Source organism: Ipomoea nil, unplaced genomic scaffold, assembly GCF_001879475.1.
Source record: "Ipomoea nil cultivar Tokyo-kokei standard unplaced genomic scaffold, Asagao_1.1 scaffold2845, whole genome shotgun sequence".
Taxonomy (NCBI): Eukaryota; Viridiplantae; Streptophyta; class Magnoliopsida; order Solanales; family Convolvulaceae; genus Ipomoea; species Ipomoea nil.
The window spans coordinates 5,994,016-6,007,123 of record NW_017619273.1 but is presented as its reverse complement, the minus strand read 5'-3'; the positions used below and the strand labels follow the sequence as shown (position 1 = coordinate 6,007,123).

General features: G+C 32.2%; 1 protein-coding gene and 1 non-coding gene across 2 annotated transcripts; one reads left to right on the top strand and one right to left on the bottom strand.

The window, feature by feature from the left end:
- Positions 1-337: 337 nt before the first annotated feature.
- LOC109160047 lies at positions 338-9,008 on the top strand. Its single transcript, XM_019308154.1, has 9 exons — positions 338-343; positions 2,555-2,689; positions 2,795-2,921; positions 3,077-3,152; positions 4,111-4,183; positions 5,761-5,856; positions 6,596-6,646; positions 7,595-7,963; positions 8,502-9,008. Exons 2-9 carry the CDS (start codon positions 2,627-2,629, stop codon positions 8,832-8,834), a joined length of 1,188 nt encoding a protein of 395 aa, XP_019163699.1. The 5' UTR covers positions 338-343; positions 2,555-2,626; the 3' UTR covers positions 8,835-9,008.
- A 565-nt stretch (positions 9,009-9,573) lies between these two features.
- Positions 9,574-9,645, bottom strand: TRNAG-UCC. Its single transcript has one exon. It is a non-coding gene; the product is annotated as a tRNA-Gly (tRNA).
- Between the last annotated feature and the right edge of the window lie 3,463 nt (positions 9,646-13,108).

Here is a 13,108-nt window from a genome sequence, read left to right as displayed (position 1 = left end):
CTAGACGGCCGAAAAATTAAAAAGAAAAATTAAAAAATTGGGCGCGTCTTCCGGCCGTGTGTGGGTGGCTACCTAGGCGGGCTAGGCAGCCTATATAGTCTAGCCGGCCGAAAAATTAAAAAATTGAGCGCATCTTTTTCACACTGCTTTTAGAAATAAGTATCAAATAGATTATTGGTCTACACGAAATTATAATTGGACAATTCAACAAAAAAATGTAATCATGCAATTAAACCTAAAATAATCCACCTAGAATTTAATATGGTTATCATATAATAAAAATTATGTTAATAAATGCTTCTTTTATTATTATTATTATTATTTTTTTAACTTGAAAATTGATGTACTTATTTGTAAATGTAATTCTTTTGCATTGCAAATGACAATCTTATTGTTTATATTCTAATTTCATATGTCACCATTCACTACACTTTTATTTTTGATATGGGCTGAACTACATATGAAAATTTTTTAATGAATTTTTACGTTGTGATATGTTGGAAAAATAGCTTAAAATGACATAAAATTGCATATTAAGTGGCTATTTTGTGGTACGATTATCAGTGAGGTCCACTTTTGATTTGGGTCGGGTCAAAGTGGATTCGGGTTCTTCGTTGTGAGACGAAGAGATTGATATATTGTACGCTCAAAACGGATAATGGGTGAATGAGATATTGATTCTCAAAGTAGACCCATTGAGTTGGAAAAATGAAGGGAAAAGTGAGTTTTGTCCCACATTGGGGGGGGGGGGGGGGGGGGGGGGGGTACAAATCAAATTCCAACTAGAAACGAGATCAAAGAGGCTTGATTCAAGCCCGAGCTCGTGTGCGCGGGCACGAATGTCGTCCGAAAATTGGCTGGCCTGCGGGTGTGAATTAAAACTCAACTTATGGCTTCTGTTACAGGAGTTACAAAACAAGTTTTGAATGCCATCATGAATGCTATTGAGTACTCCACCTCCCAATATAAGAAGGGGTAGAAGACAACAGATTTTTACAACAAGTGAGGGAAGAACACGAGAATACACAACACACAAAGATAAACACTTTTTTTTTTTCTTCTCAAAAACTCTGCTCCTACTCTTTTCTTGCTACTTTGTTTTGCCCGTGCTCTAGTTCGCCGGGTTCGTTCGTTTGGGTGCTCAAACGTCGAACCGTTGTACGTTTTATCCTGGGAAACCTAGGCCACAACGCTCCTAGCACTTTTGGGAGGTGGCAAATAAGGTTTTAAGGAAAGACAGGCACTTTACCTAACTCGTACGGATCTTTCTTCCTTCTCCTTCTTTCTTGTTTTTGGATTATGCTCTAAGCAAAAATCTGTTCTTTCTTGTTGACTTGGAATTATATCCAAGGTTTATATGTTCCTTTTAGGTTGATAACTACTTGATATATATTGGTATATATCTTTTTTGTAGATATACATGTATATATAACCTTTAGATCCGTTATATATATATATATATATATATATATATATATATATATATATATATATATATATATATATATATATATATATATATATATATATATATATATATATATATATATATATATACCAGGACTATGTGGTCCAATGGTACCCGGGTTGGACTTCCATTTGGAAGATTGTGAGTTCGAGCCTCAGTGGAGGCGTTATTAGCTCTTTGTGTTTCAGTAGGTTGAGAAAGTATATGAACAGATACTACATTGTAATAGAGCTAGTAGCATTCAAAATATATATATATATATCCAATAATATTTTATATATATTTCGTGTGTATATATATAAATATTATTTTTGAGATATTAAATCGATTGTGATTCATTATCACCAACATGATATTATATGACTACAAAATCCCCAACCAAAAATAAAGTAAAATTATATGACTACAAAATTCATTCATTTAAATAATTGATACGTAACTATATGATCCAAGATTTGGCTCCATATAAATGGTGTGTCACATTAAATTCTTTTTAATCAAATTTTCTTCAAAGTAAAAGAATCAACTTTGCTGTCTAAAAACAGCGACCAAGTAATGAAGCATGATTCTAATACATAAAGATCACGTACTTAATTTTTGTCAATACACTCTTTATTGAGAATGTCGCACATGATCTTCTTAATGCGGTTAAACTCTCATGTATATTAAATTTGGATTAATTTTTATCATTTTTTATGATTGATAAATAGTATCATATGAAGTAACTAAATCACTGTATGTTAAATCTTTACTACGTGAAAGACCAAAAGTTATTTTTAATTCAAGTGTGGCCTAATGGCATCACTCTTTCTATTACCATTTCAAATAAAAGGTCACACTCAGAGGTTCGAATCCTCAAAAAAAACTTGATTATTTTTATGCTTTAATTCCCGATTAAGGTTGATTTCGTAGTGGTGTACCAACATAGCATACTATTTTTTATTTTTTTTGTTAGATCACAAAGTATCATGAGCGAATTTTAATTGTAACACTTTTAAATGTTCTATATTCAAATTAATCTTTATTCACATCCAGTCTTCCAATTAAAAAGCAAAGTGCTATTGATTTTAGTTTTTTCATAGAGAGGGGTTCGGCACTCTGTGGAGAGTCGAAGTATTTTTGTATTTCCTTTCCAGATTTCAATTCTCAATCCCAAACATGGCAGATTGCAAGCACCCGCGCCTCATCCTTCGCAACTTTCTATCTCTCCAACTCTGCAAGGTGATTTTCACCACTACCAGAAAACCTAAATTACAGACAGCTGAAAATCCTGAAATCCATTCTTTTGTTTTTGTTTTTTTTTTTTTTTTTTTTTAATGATCGTAGGAATTAGAGTTTATACATAAGAGCTGTTGCACAGTTGGGTACAGACCAAATGTCTTCTCCACCACACTCTTTCATCTAATTGCTACTAACTGCGCTCATTTGATCATGCCCATAATTCCTATCAGAGGTTTCATTCTCACCGCACTTTTATTCTGTTCTTCATATGCTTTTCCAGTTCTCGACAATTTCATTTAATTTAATTTTTTTTTTTCAATCTGTGAGGCTGCGATACTTTCTTGTTCTTAGTTATATTTATGTGTATTCTTTGGGTGGGTGTGGTAGAGAGGCTGAAGGAGAAAGTGGAAGAGTATTTTGGATGCGAGTACGAGCTGTTTGTTGAATTCACTGGACTAATCAGGTTGGTCTTATTATTATACTGCAAAATACTTTCAAAATTTATTTTTCTGTTTTTTCTTCGCTTCCCCTTTTTACTATTTTTCTATTGAATTTTAGCTGTGAGCCACCCCACCCTAATTAATGTCAAGGAGAATCCATAAGAATGGAATGTAATAGAAGATTGTTACTCTAGTTGTTAAGGAGTCTATTTACTTCTGTATATTTGACATGTGACATTGCAAAAACTGAGTCTTGGAATATAGAGGAGAACAAGGATGGAGTGTAGTTTTCTTCTAAAATTTGGTGAAGTACTGAAGTACTTTGTTTGATGGAGTTATTATTAGCTTCTTGGATTTGGGTCTACATTTGTATGTGCCATTCATTAGAGCAATGACACTTGAAAAAGTGGCACAGCCATGGGAGAGGATGGCTTAGCTTCCCCTAGATCTTGGGCAGTAAGCTCCCAAATATCTTAAGGCTAGATACAGTGCCTTGTACATGATGTTGGTCAGCGGATGGTAACTTAATGTAATCAAAACATCATAAAAACCTTTTGGTTTTGGCTGAATATAGAGACTCCTTGAATGCAACTTCTTTATTGGCCATTGATTAAAATTTTGTCTTTTCCTATTTAATTGTCAGATGCATGTTAGTTCATAGAATTAATTGTTCTGAAAAATCAATAACCAAAGAAGTGCAGTCCATGCCGTACACTTCACCACTCAATAACATAGTTGAATGTTTGCTTTGTCTCAATACTTTTTGACATTCAAACTGTTCATAAACAGTTAACTAGTGTTATAGTCATGTACTGATGTACCAATTCTGCATGTTATTTACCCTTGCCTAATTTGGAGGACAGCTGAGAACCAATTTTTCCAAAATCTGCTTCATTTCTCGTTTCTTCTTGTTGACGTTACTAAACATGTACTATTGAGTAAATTATAAATAGATGCCTAATGTTTTTATGTAATATTCAGCTGGTGTAAAGGATCAAGCATTGGTTGGCACAGTGACAACAATAGACCTTATCTTAAACAACGAGATTTTGCGGTGTGTTCTTTTTCTATCCGAGTATCTCCTTCCTTTTTAAATTTTCAGTTTTTTTTTTTTTTTTTTTAAATCTTCACTCTTGTCCTTTATTATTTCTTTCTTGTATCTGTTTTTCAATATTCTATGTTGATCTATGCAACCAAAATTATATGTTCACTGTGTGTTGTTGCTAGAGCTTTCAATTCCTGCTGTGGATAACTTAACGAAGGTCTTATGTACTCCCATGTTAACTTGCTATCACATCACAAGAATTATGTCTCTATTATATCCTTCTGCAGATGAGTACCATACATATTATTTATGTAGTTTTCTATCAATGGTTTTAATGTACTAGCTCAATTATCAGTTGGTTTATCCATGTCATCAAATATAACAGGTATTTCCTCATTTATACTTGATGTTTACACAATGACACCAAATTTGATAAGTAGGGAAGGGAACTCCCTTTTTTACATCTATTCCTTTATTACTTCCTCTGGGAAGGTATGCCGACCATGTACAAGAGTGAAGAGAATGTTTCTGAATAATTAAGTAGAAAGAATACACAGCCCTATATATGCATGCTAGAAGCCTAGAAGACCTATAAGAAGGAAACAAGACCAATTCTTTCCTTGTGACCACCTACTCTAATCCCTTTAAATCTCCATGCTACCTAATATATATATACATTCCATAACACTTCCTTTCCAAACAAGGGAGATTACCTCTTCACCATCCTCTCTCTCTTTTTTTTCACAAGTTCCTTTTCAAATTCCTAACCAAAGAGGAAGAAATTACCTTTGCAGCAATGCAGCTCCCTATTACTTCCATAGACAGTTTTTTATCACTTATCAGAAAATATGAAGTACTGATACTGAAGCAAAAGCACTAAGCACCAATATCTCAATCCTTTGTAGATTTTGTCTCGGATTTCGATTTACAGTGTATTGCACTGATGAGGGGAAAAGGTTGTCTACTCATTATATATACATATATATATATATATATATATATATATATATATATTGTACTTGTTAACTTGTCGCCTAAGCGGGCGCCTAGTCGCTTAGGCGACAATGCAGTCGGGGGGCACCGCGACTTAACAGGGCGCCGTGATAAGCTTGCTACTCAATTATTTTTATTTCATACATCTGTGACATTTTCTTCTTTTCCTGCAACAATTCCATAACTTCACATTAGACAGTGTTACAATGCTGGTGAAGTATAATATGAATTTCAATGACAGAAGCTTCCAGATGGAACTTAATAAACTAGACAATAGCAGTTGTTAGTCATGTACCCAGTTGATGTACTGAAAGTGAAATGAAAAAAAAAATAAAAATGCCATCGTTTTGAAGCCAAGATGTCTAAAATTTATTGTCTGCCTAATTGCATTCCTCTTTTTTTTTTTTTTTTTTTTTTTTGGTGTTGTCTGTCTCATTGTGTTTGTAGCCTCTTATTTCCTGGTTGCAAACAAAGTTCTTGATATTTCTGTAGTTTGAATGATGGATGGTGCAATACCAATTTGTATTCTCATTTATTTTCTATGATGTCTTACAGTTGCTCTTGCTGACTAGTTTTTACTTTTTCTGTTCAAGGCAGTTTGTTATTTGAATAGTTATAATGTGGATTTCAAAGGAGGGGTCTTTCATTTCCAGGACGGGGAGCCTACAGACATCTTGCCCATGGCTGGTGTAAGTGATTTTATGGCTCAACAGATCTCCATTTATTGCTGTTTGAGTATTATATTATTATATTTCTTTAATTTCAACATATTAATTTCCCTTTCCTGTTTCTAGTTGTTCTATGGAGTATGGACTTCTCTGATAGTCTAATCTCCTAAATAGTTCAAGACCAATATACTGAGTAGATTTGTTTTGGTTTTCTTATAAGATGGCACACCTTTGTTGCCCCTTACAAATTGAACATTTGAACCTTGACGAACTTCAAAAATTAGTTCATCTTATTTAGTGTGCATTTGGGCAAGCAATGAGGTTGGAGCAGTTAGAACAGTGGTGGTGAGATTGGAGCAGGCCAACTTTCCAATCACACTGTTCCCACCGGACCCTTACCCCCCTAGTTGGAATTTTTGTGATTGGAGCAGCTCACCACTCTAATTGCTTCAACTGTAGTTCATCGAAACGGCCTTCAGGAAAGCAGTTGAGTCTCTTCCAAATGCACCCTTAGTAGATGAGTTTCAAAATAAATCTTGGTGCTCAATTTTGAACAACTTGAGCAACGAAGCATATAAAGATAAGAAAGATCTCATTTTTGTGCTCCTGCCAGATGTTTCTTAGGTTTGAGTGACAATGTGATATTATGACTGCATAACTGCAAACATTATATTTGAAGTCTGCAATGAAATTAGTTGTCACATATTGCTTCTTATTTTTTACTTTAACTTCTTGTTACTGATTAGTTATGCCACACCAGGATGCCATTTTGTACACAGCAGACGATCAAAATATCCACTGTGTTGATGAGGTAACACTTACTCTCTGCCCTACTTCAGCTAATTTTTTTATTTTTTTTAGCTTTTCACATTTTCCTTCTTAACTATTGTGCAATGTGTAATATAATATACACTCACAAAATGAACATTTTAATGTTTGTATGCCTTTACCAATGACCTTTGGCCCAGTGGTTGAGGTGAGGCCCCAACCTAAGGTTTAAACTCCATCAAGAGCAACCCTGTGTGGAGTATTTTAGTATCTCTAAATAGAAGGTTTTTATTTCTTGTTTATTTAGGGGTTGTTGTAATTAGTTACTCCTTTTGTCTTATTTACTACGGAGTATTTATTTGTCAAACCCACTCTTTTTTTTTTTTTTTCCACTTATTTAATTAACATTTTTAAAAATAATTTTCAAATGTTTTTTGCTCTTTATAGAGTTTCAGGATAATGGTCAAATAGGCTTTCGTATTTGTTGCGAAAATGCATTTGACCTCTGAACTCAAAGAAAAAACATACAATTGGTCCTTTGAATACTCAAATAGCTCCAGTTAGCAGGTAGCCTTCAGTTACCCTATTGACATGGCATTTGAAATTGAAAAGCTGGCTTTTTATTTTTTATTTTTTATTTTTTATTTTTTATTTTTGCTGATGTGGTTATTCTCAGCTGGAGGCAGCCTTGAATCCCCAGTTCTTTCTCCCTGTTGACAATAAATGCATTTAGCTGCCCGATTCTCTATTTAGAGTTGTAGAACTTTATTAATTAACTATTGCTCAATGTATAATTATGTGCTTCATGGTTTCACTGGAATCCATATAATGTTTCAGTGGATGAGTTGAATTTTTAACTTTGGAGCTAATCCAGTCATCCTCTTTTCAATGCCAAATGAGGTCCCTATCATTTGTATAGGACCCCTATTGCTCAATCTATAATGCTTTAGCATTCACGTCTTTATGTCCCCTTCCTATTTTCTACAAGCAGGTAACTGATGGGGAACGTGCCACGCTTACTTTGTGGTTCAGCCGTGATGCATCTCATGATGAAGAGTCCAAACTGATCTCATTACTCTCACAAATTTCACTCGATGATTCATTTTTACCCATTCCATCACCAATTAATATGTATTGGTTCCCCCCAGACGAAGCCTCAAAGTTCTCCTCGGGATTTGATATACGGTGTGGAAGGTTACATGTTCTTGGATTTGAGCTTTATTCCTCTTGGGAAATAAGTTGTGGCTTGCCATCAGATTCATCCAGTAATTTGTTAGAACTACTCAAAGAGCCACTCCAGTTAGCACAAGTTGACGAGTTGTCTGCAAACAAATTTGCAAATGTAACACATGCCCTTCAGGTATCATTCATTGCTCCTCCACATAGAGTTGGCATTGCAAAATATCTCCGGGCCATCCTTTGTCAGGACTTTTTGCTAATTGTTAATGTTAAGAGTCCCACGTTGATAAAATAAGAGAGAACATATGTGTTTATAAGGCCATGTGTTAGACTAGCTAATTAGTTGGATTCAATCTTTTAGTGTGGTTTGGCCTATATGCATTATAGCCCAGTTGAGTGGCCCTAGCCCAATCTAAGATTATTATTATTATAACAGTTAACATGATGTCTCATTTTTTTTTTTTTTTTTTTTTGGAATATTGTTAGAAAACGTAATCAACAAGTGAGATGGAACACTCAATTATGTGATCTTCCAAAGCGGGACACCACTAGCTACTTGCTTTAGGACATTTTGTTGGCATCTAAAAACGAAAATTAAGCTGTTTGACAGGGAATCTTGATTTTGTGCTATTCGATATGATTGCTAAACTAGATTGAATAAAACTATATGGACAGAGTCAATGTGTAATTTTCATGCTAACACTCCTTTTCTTTACCAGGTCGTACTATTTTATTGTTGGAAGTTCTTAGATTTGAAGACTGAACTAAAACCGGTATCTGCCAAGGTGGTTCCAACATCCGAAACTCAAAGGGCGCACATAAATCGGTTGAAATGCCTATTTGTAAAGGATCCCCAAGAAGCAGAGATACTCTTCGGTTATCAGATAACTGTCAACGAGAAGCAATATAAACTTGACTGGGCTAGCTTTTCTGCTGCAGTTTCTGAATGGGAAGCTTATACTTGCAGGTTACACAAAGAACTGCTTCTAAGCTTACCTTATTGGAGAACAAATCAATCTATCTTTTGTTGTCCACATGAAAAACCTGAATAAATTTGAATTATTTGTATCTTTGAATTTTCACTAGTTTACTTTCCTCTCATTAGCATCAATAGGATGGGTTTTCTCTAAAGAAATTCTTTGGAAAATGTCAGATATATATAACCTTTTGACAAGACTATGCTTTTTCAACTATCTCCATGTTGAATCTATTCACCAACTTTTTTTACATACACTTTCAACACTTGTATGATTTAGACATGAATCATAATATATATCCCATTTTATCTGTCCTACTTACTATTCATTGGTCAAACAAATTTTTTATTCTTTGTTTATTTCTATTAACATTTTTCTTATAATTTTTAAATTTAATTTTGTGTTTAACCGTACTTTTAATGTAGTTTCTAAATATATAAATTTTACATACTAATTTTAAACTTAGTATCATGAAAAATTAAATTGTAAATGACTTCAGTTATTCAATATATCACAGTTTAATTTCTACACTACTACACCCTCTTTGCCCTTGTAATGAGAATGATACGATACTCAAGCCAAGACTCTAACTCTACTACAAAAACTAGCTCATGAATGGTGGGATCATATCAGAAAGTTTACGATAATTATAATGAAAAATACTATAAAGTGCTTGCATAACTAATTATTTCATTTGCAAGTTTCATTTATATTGTTAACTAGTTAATGACGAGAAACTAAGTACAAAATTATTATTCATACATATTAATCATTTTTTCTTTGAGATAAGCCTTATAAGCTAAAAAAACCTTAATGCGTTTGCCGGGAGTCGAACCCGGGTCTATTGCTTGGAAGACAATTATCCTAACCGTTGGACTACAAACGCTTTTGTTGTAAAAGTGCTGGATTTTAATATATGGATTATCAATAAATAAATAAAAAGGATCAAATATAAATTCTAACAAAAAATTTTGTTTATATAATTTGCTTTTTCAATTTTTGTCAATAAAATTAGTTAGTTTTAAAAAATTCAAAGTTCAAAAATCTTCAATTTTTTTATTAGGGTAGAAATAACGAAATAAAATATAAAAAAATAGTTCTATATAACTATATTAACTAATTTGATTACATTATACCAAAATAAATAATCATATAGAAAGAAATTCCATTCTATTGAGATATTTAATTCTCTTTTTATATAAATTATTATATATTGATTGGCCACAAATGATACCATAATATAGAAGTATTATTGTTTTATGAGTCATATATGTTATTAGGAGAAACACAAACTCTTTATAAATATTGGATTTTTTTTTTTTCTTTTAGGATATGAGATCTTTTTTTTTTTTTTTTTTTTGAAAAGAAAAAAGACGAAAATATTATTAAATCAAGGTCTGAATACAATTGGGAATATCAAATAACCAAACAAACGGACCAGCTTGAGAACGGGCAGCCCTTGCTAGAGCATGAGCAGTCTTATTCACTGATCTAGGAATAAATCTGAATGACAGTACTTCAAAGTGTCTACGAAAGTCTCTAATTTCATTAAAGACGCAGCCGGCATAAGAGAATATGAGATCTTTAGATGACTATTAATTGTTTTGTATTACAATATATGGAGGAAACAATATTTATAGATTGATATTATTGATATATGTTTAAATAGGAAATGATACAAACTAATGGAAAATATGTTGGCGTAAGGATACATTTGTCCAAGAAATTTTGATGGCTCAACATCTTTTGCATAATGTATAATTTTTTCAATATAGCAATATAAACATAATTCAAAATACGAGCATTATTATTATTATTACTTTTTTTTGGTTAATACTATTGATTCTATTACAAAGGCTTTGTGATTGAGCGACATAGTTGTAAACTCTTAAATGCGATGTTTTAGGTTTGAAACTTAGTGTGGGGTATTATTATTTCTATACTTAATGTATATTTCTTTTTTTAAATACAATGTATATTTTTAATATATTAGAAGTAGATTAATGAATGTACATTACGGAGTATTTGATAGTATGATTGGTCGAAAGAATAATGATTGATAAATATATAACAAAACCTAATATTGGTTAGGCTGTTAAAAGATTTAGCCTGTCAACTTCAAATAGCAAATATAACGTGTGTTTTCAACAGCAATATATATATATATATATATATATATATATATATATATATATATAGAGGAGTGATCACATGTGGCCATGTTGTTAGGTGTGGTCATATGGTTAATTATAGACCATTAGATTAGATAGATCTAATGGATCATATTAATCAAGATTTTTTCAGTATTTTCGCGCACATTCTTCTACCCAGCGAACTGTAAGGGTAAACTTGTCATAAAACACCGGAATAAGGAAAATCACATTGTTGTGTGTTTTATTACACTATTGGTGCATGTTGTCAACACTGTTGGTGTATTCTGGAACTCGACGGCTATAAATGGCCACTGTAATTACCATAACACGGGAATACACCATTGGTGTGTTTCACTGTGGTGTGTTTTATTACACTATTGGTGCATGTTGTCAACACTGTTGGTGTATTCTGGAACCCGCCCGCTATAAATGGTCACTGTAATTATCATAACACCCCCACTTACTAAAACGCGCGAAAATCCTCAGAATTACCACAGCCTTTAGATTAAACTGATTCAACGACACAGATACGACCACACGACCACACCTAATGACATGACCACATATGAGCGTTTTTCTATATATATATATATATATATATATATATATATATATATATATATATATATATAAAAGGTGTCAATGTGTCATAAACCAAGATTTTGTAGGATATTATTATTATTATTATTATTATTATTATTATTATTATTATTATTATTATTATTATTGTTGTTGTTGTTGTTGTTACAAAAGTGAATATTATTCATTATTAAAATTTTAGTTGGTATTGTGTCAATGAATAATACTTTTTAAGGAAAATATAATATCTCAAAGGGTATATTTTATGAGTTAATGAGTCTTACATTTTCACTAATACGTCGAGGAACAAGTAATACCTCCCAATGAAATATTATGTGGGTGTTTGTTAAATGGTTGTTATTTAATAGCTGTTAGCTGATTGTGTTAGTGAATTTGAGTAGTTGATATCATTACTTCATTAGTTAATTATAGAAAAGTGTTTGGTAAATTAGTTGTTAATTAATAGCTGATTACATACAAATTGACTTTCTCAAAAAGCTATTTTGAGCAGCTTTTTAAATTTTAGCATTTTGGTGCAATAAGTTGTTACAAAAAGTTAATTAATCAAACACTTTTATTCATTGTTTAACCAAGTTAAACAACTAATAATGGTCAAATAAGTAAAAATTGACCGAGGCTAACTATTTTACAAAATAAAGCCTACATCTTTTTACCAATACAAAAGTATTATATTTTCATTAAATCTATAATTATTAAAAAAGTGTTGCTTTATTTGTTGTCATGAGAAAACTTAGTAGGTAAACTTTATTCATGTGTAATAAGTAATAACTACAGATCACACAAGAAAAATAAACTACACTAAGTAAATCTTCTGTGACGGACTTATTAAGAAAGTGCGGGTAAAAATCAAACTCGTAACTATTAGGAATAAAATATGAGTTTAAATATATTGATTAATTAATTAGCTTGTGAATGATATAATTGAGATTCAACCAAAATAGTAAACAAACCAACTTTCTAACAAAGAAGAAATATTACTATTACAATTGGTCAAACCTCAACTATATATATAACTCATAGATATAACTAGAGTTAACAAACTTAAACTTTTTATTTGAATGAGATAAATGTCCACTTGATGGTCCCATCAAGTGGAACAGGACCATATGATCACACTACACTGAATTAGTTATTGAGACATGTCACAAGGCACAACTAGCATAGGATGGTATGATGACCCACAACTAAACTATATAGTTGTTATTAGTTCATTCCATGGCTGCAAAAAGTGATTTTGCAGCAGATATGGTATGGGACTAATTAAGTATGCAATATAATTTTCACACACTAAAAAAGGTCACATGTTCTAATGGATTATGTTTTCTCCAAACTACAGTGTTAGAAAAGAGATCATGCATGTTTTATCATCAACCTTTTTCTAATTTGAATCTGCTTTTGTGTTTCCAAAACTACAGACTCTTGGTAGTGGGAGGAAGGTGTGTTGTCTCTTTCACATAAATATAATGGACTTTAATTTCATCAACTTTCATTTTGGCTATAGGTATTATGTACCAGCTAGGATGAGTGTGGAGCGGATTAAAGAAGATATACGGTGAATCTTAGTCTAATTCGTTAAAGGTATATTTGAAAAATCTT

Excerpts from the sequence above, each read along its gene's own strand:
- LOC109160047 (XM_019308154.1), top strand. The coding sequence starts at position 2,627 with ATGGCAGATTGCAAGCACCCGCGCCTCATCCTTCGCAACTTTCTATCT. Across the intron at positions 2,690-2,794 it reads TATCTCTCCAACTCTGCAAG|GAATTAGAGTTTATACATAA; the intron begins GTGATTTTCACC and ends TAATGATCGTAG. Across the intron at positions 6,647-7,594 it reads ATATCCACTGTGTTGATGAG|GTAACTGATGGGGAACGTGC; the intron begins GTAACACTTACT and ends TTCTACAAGCAG.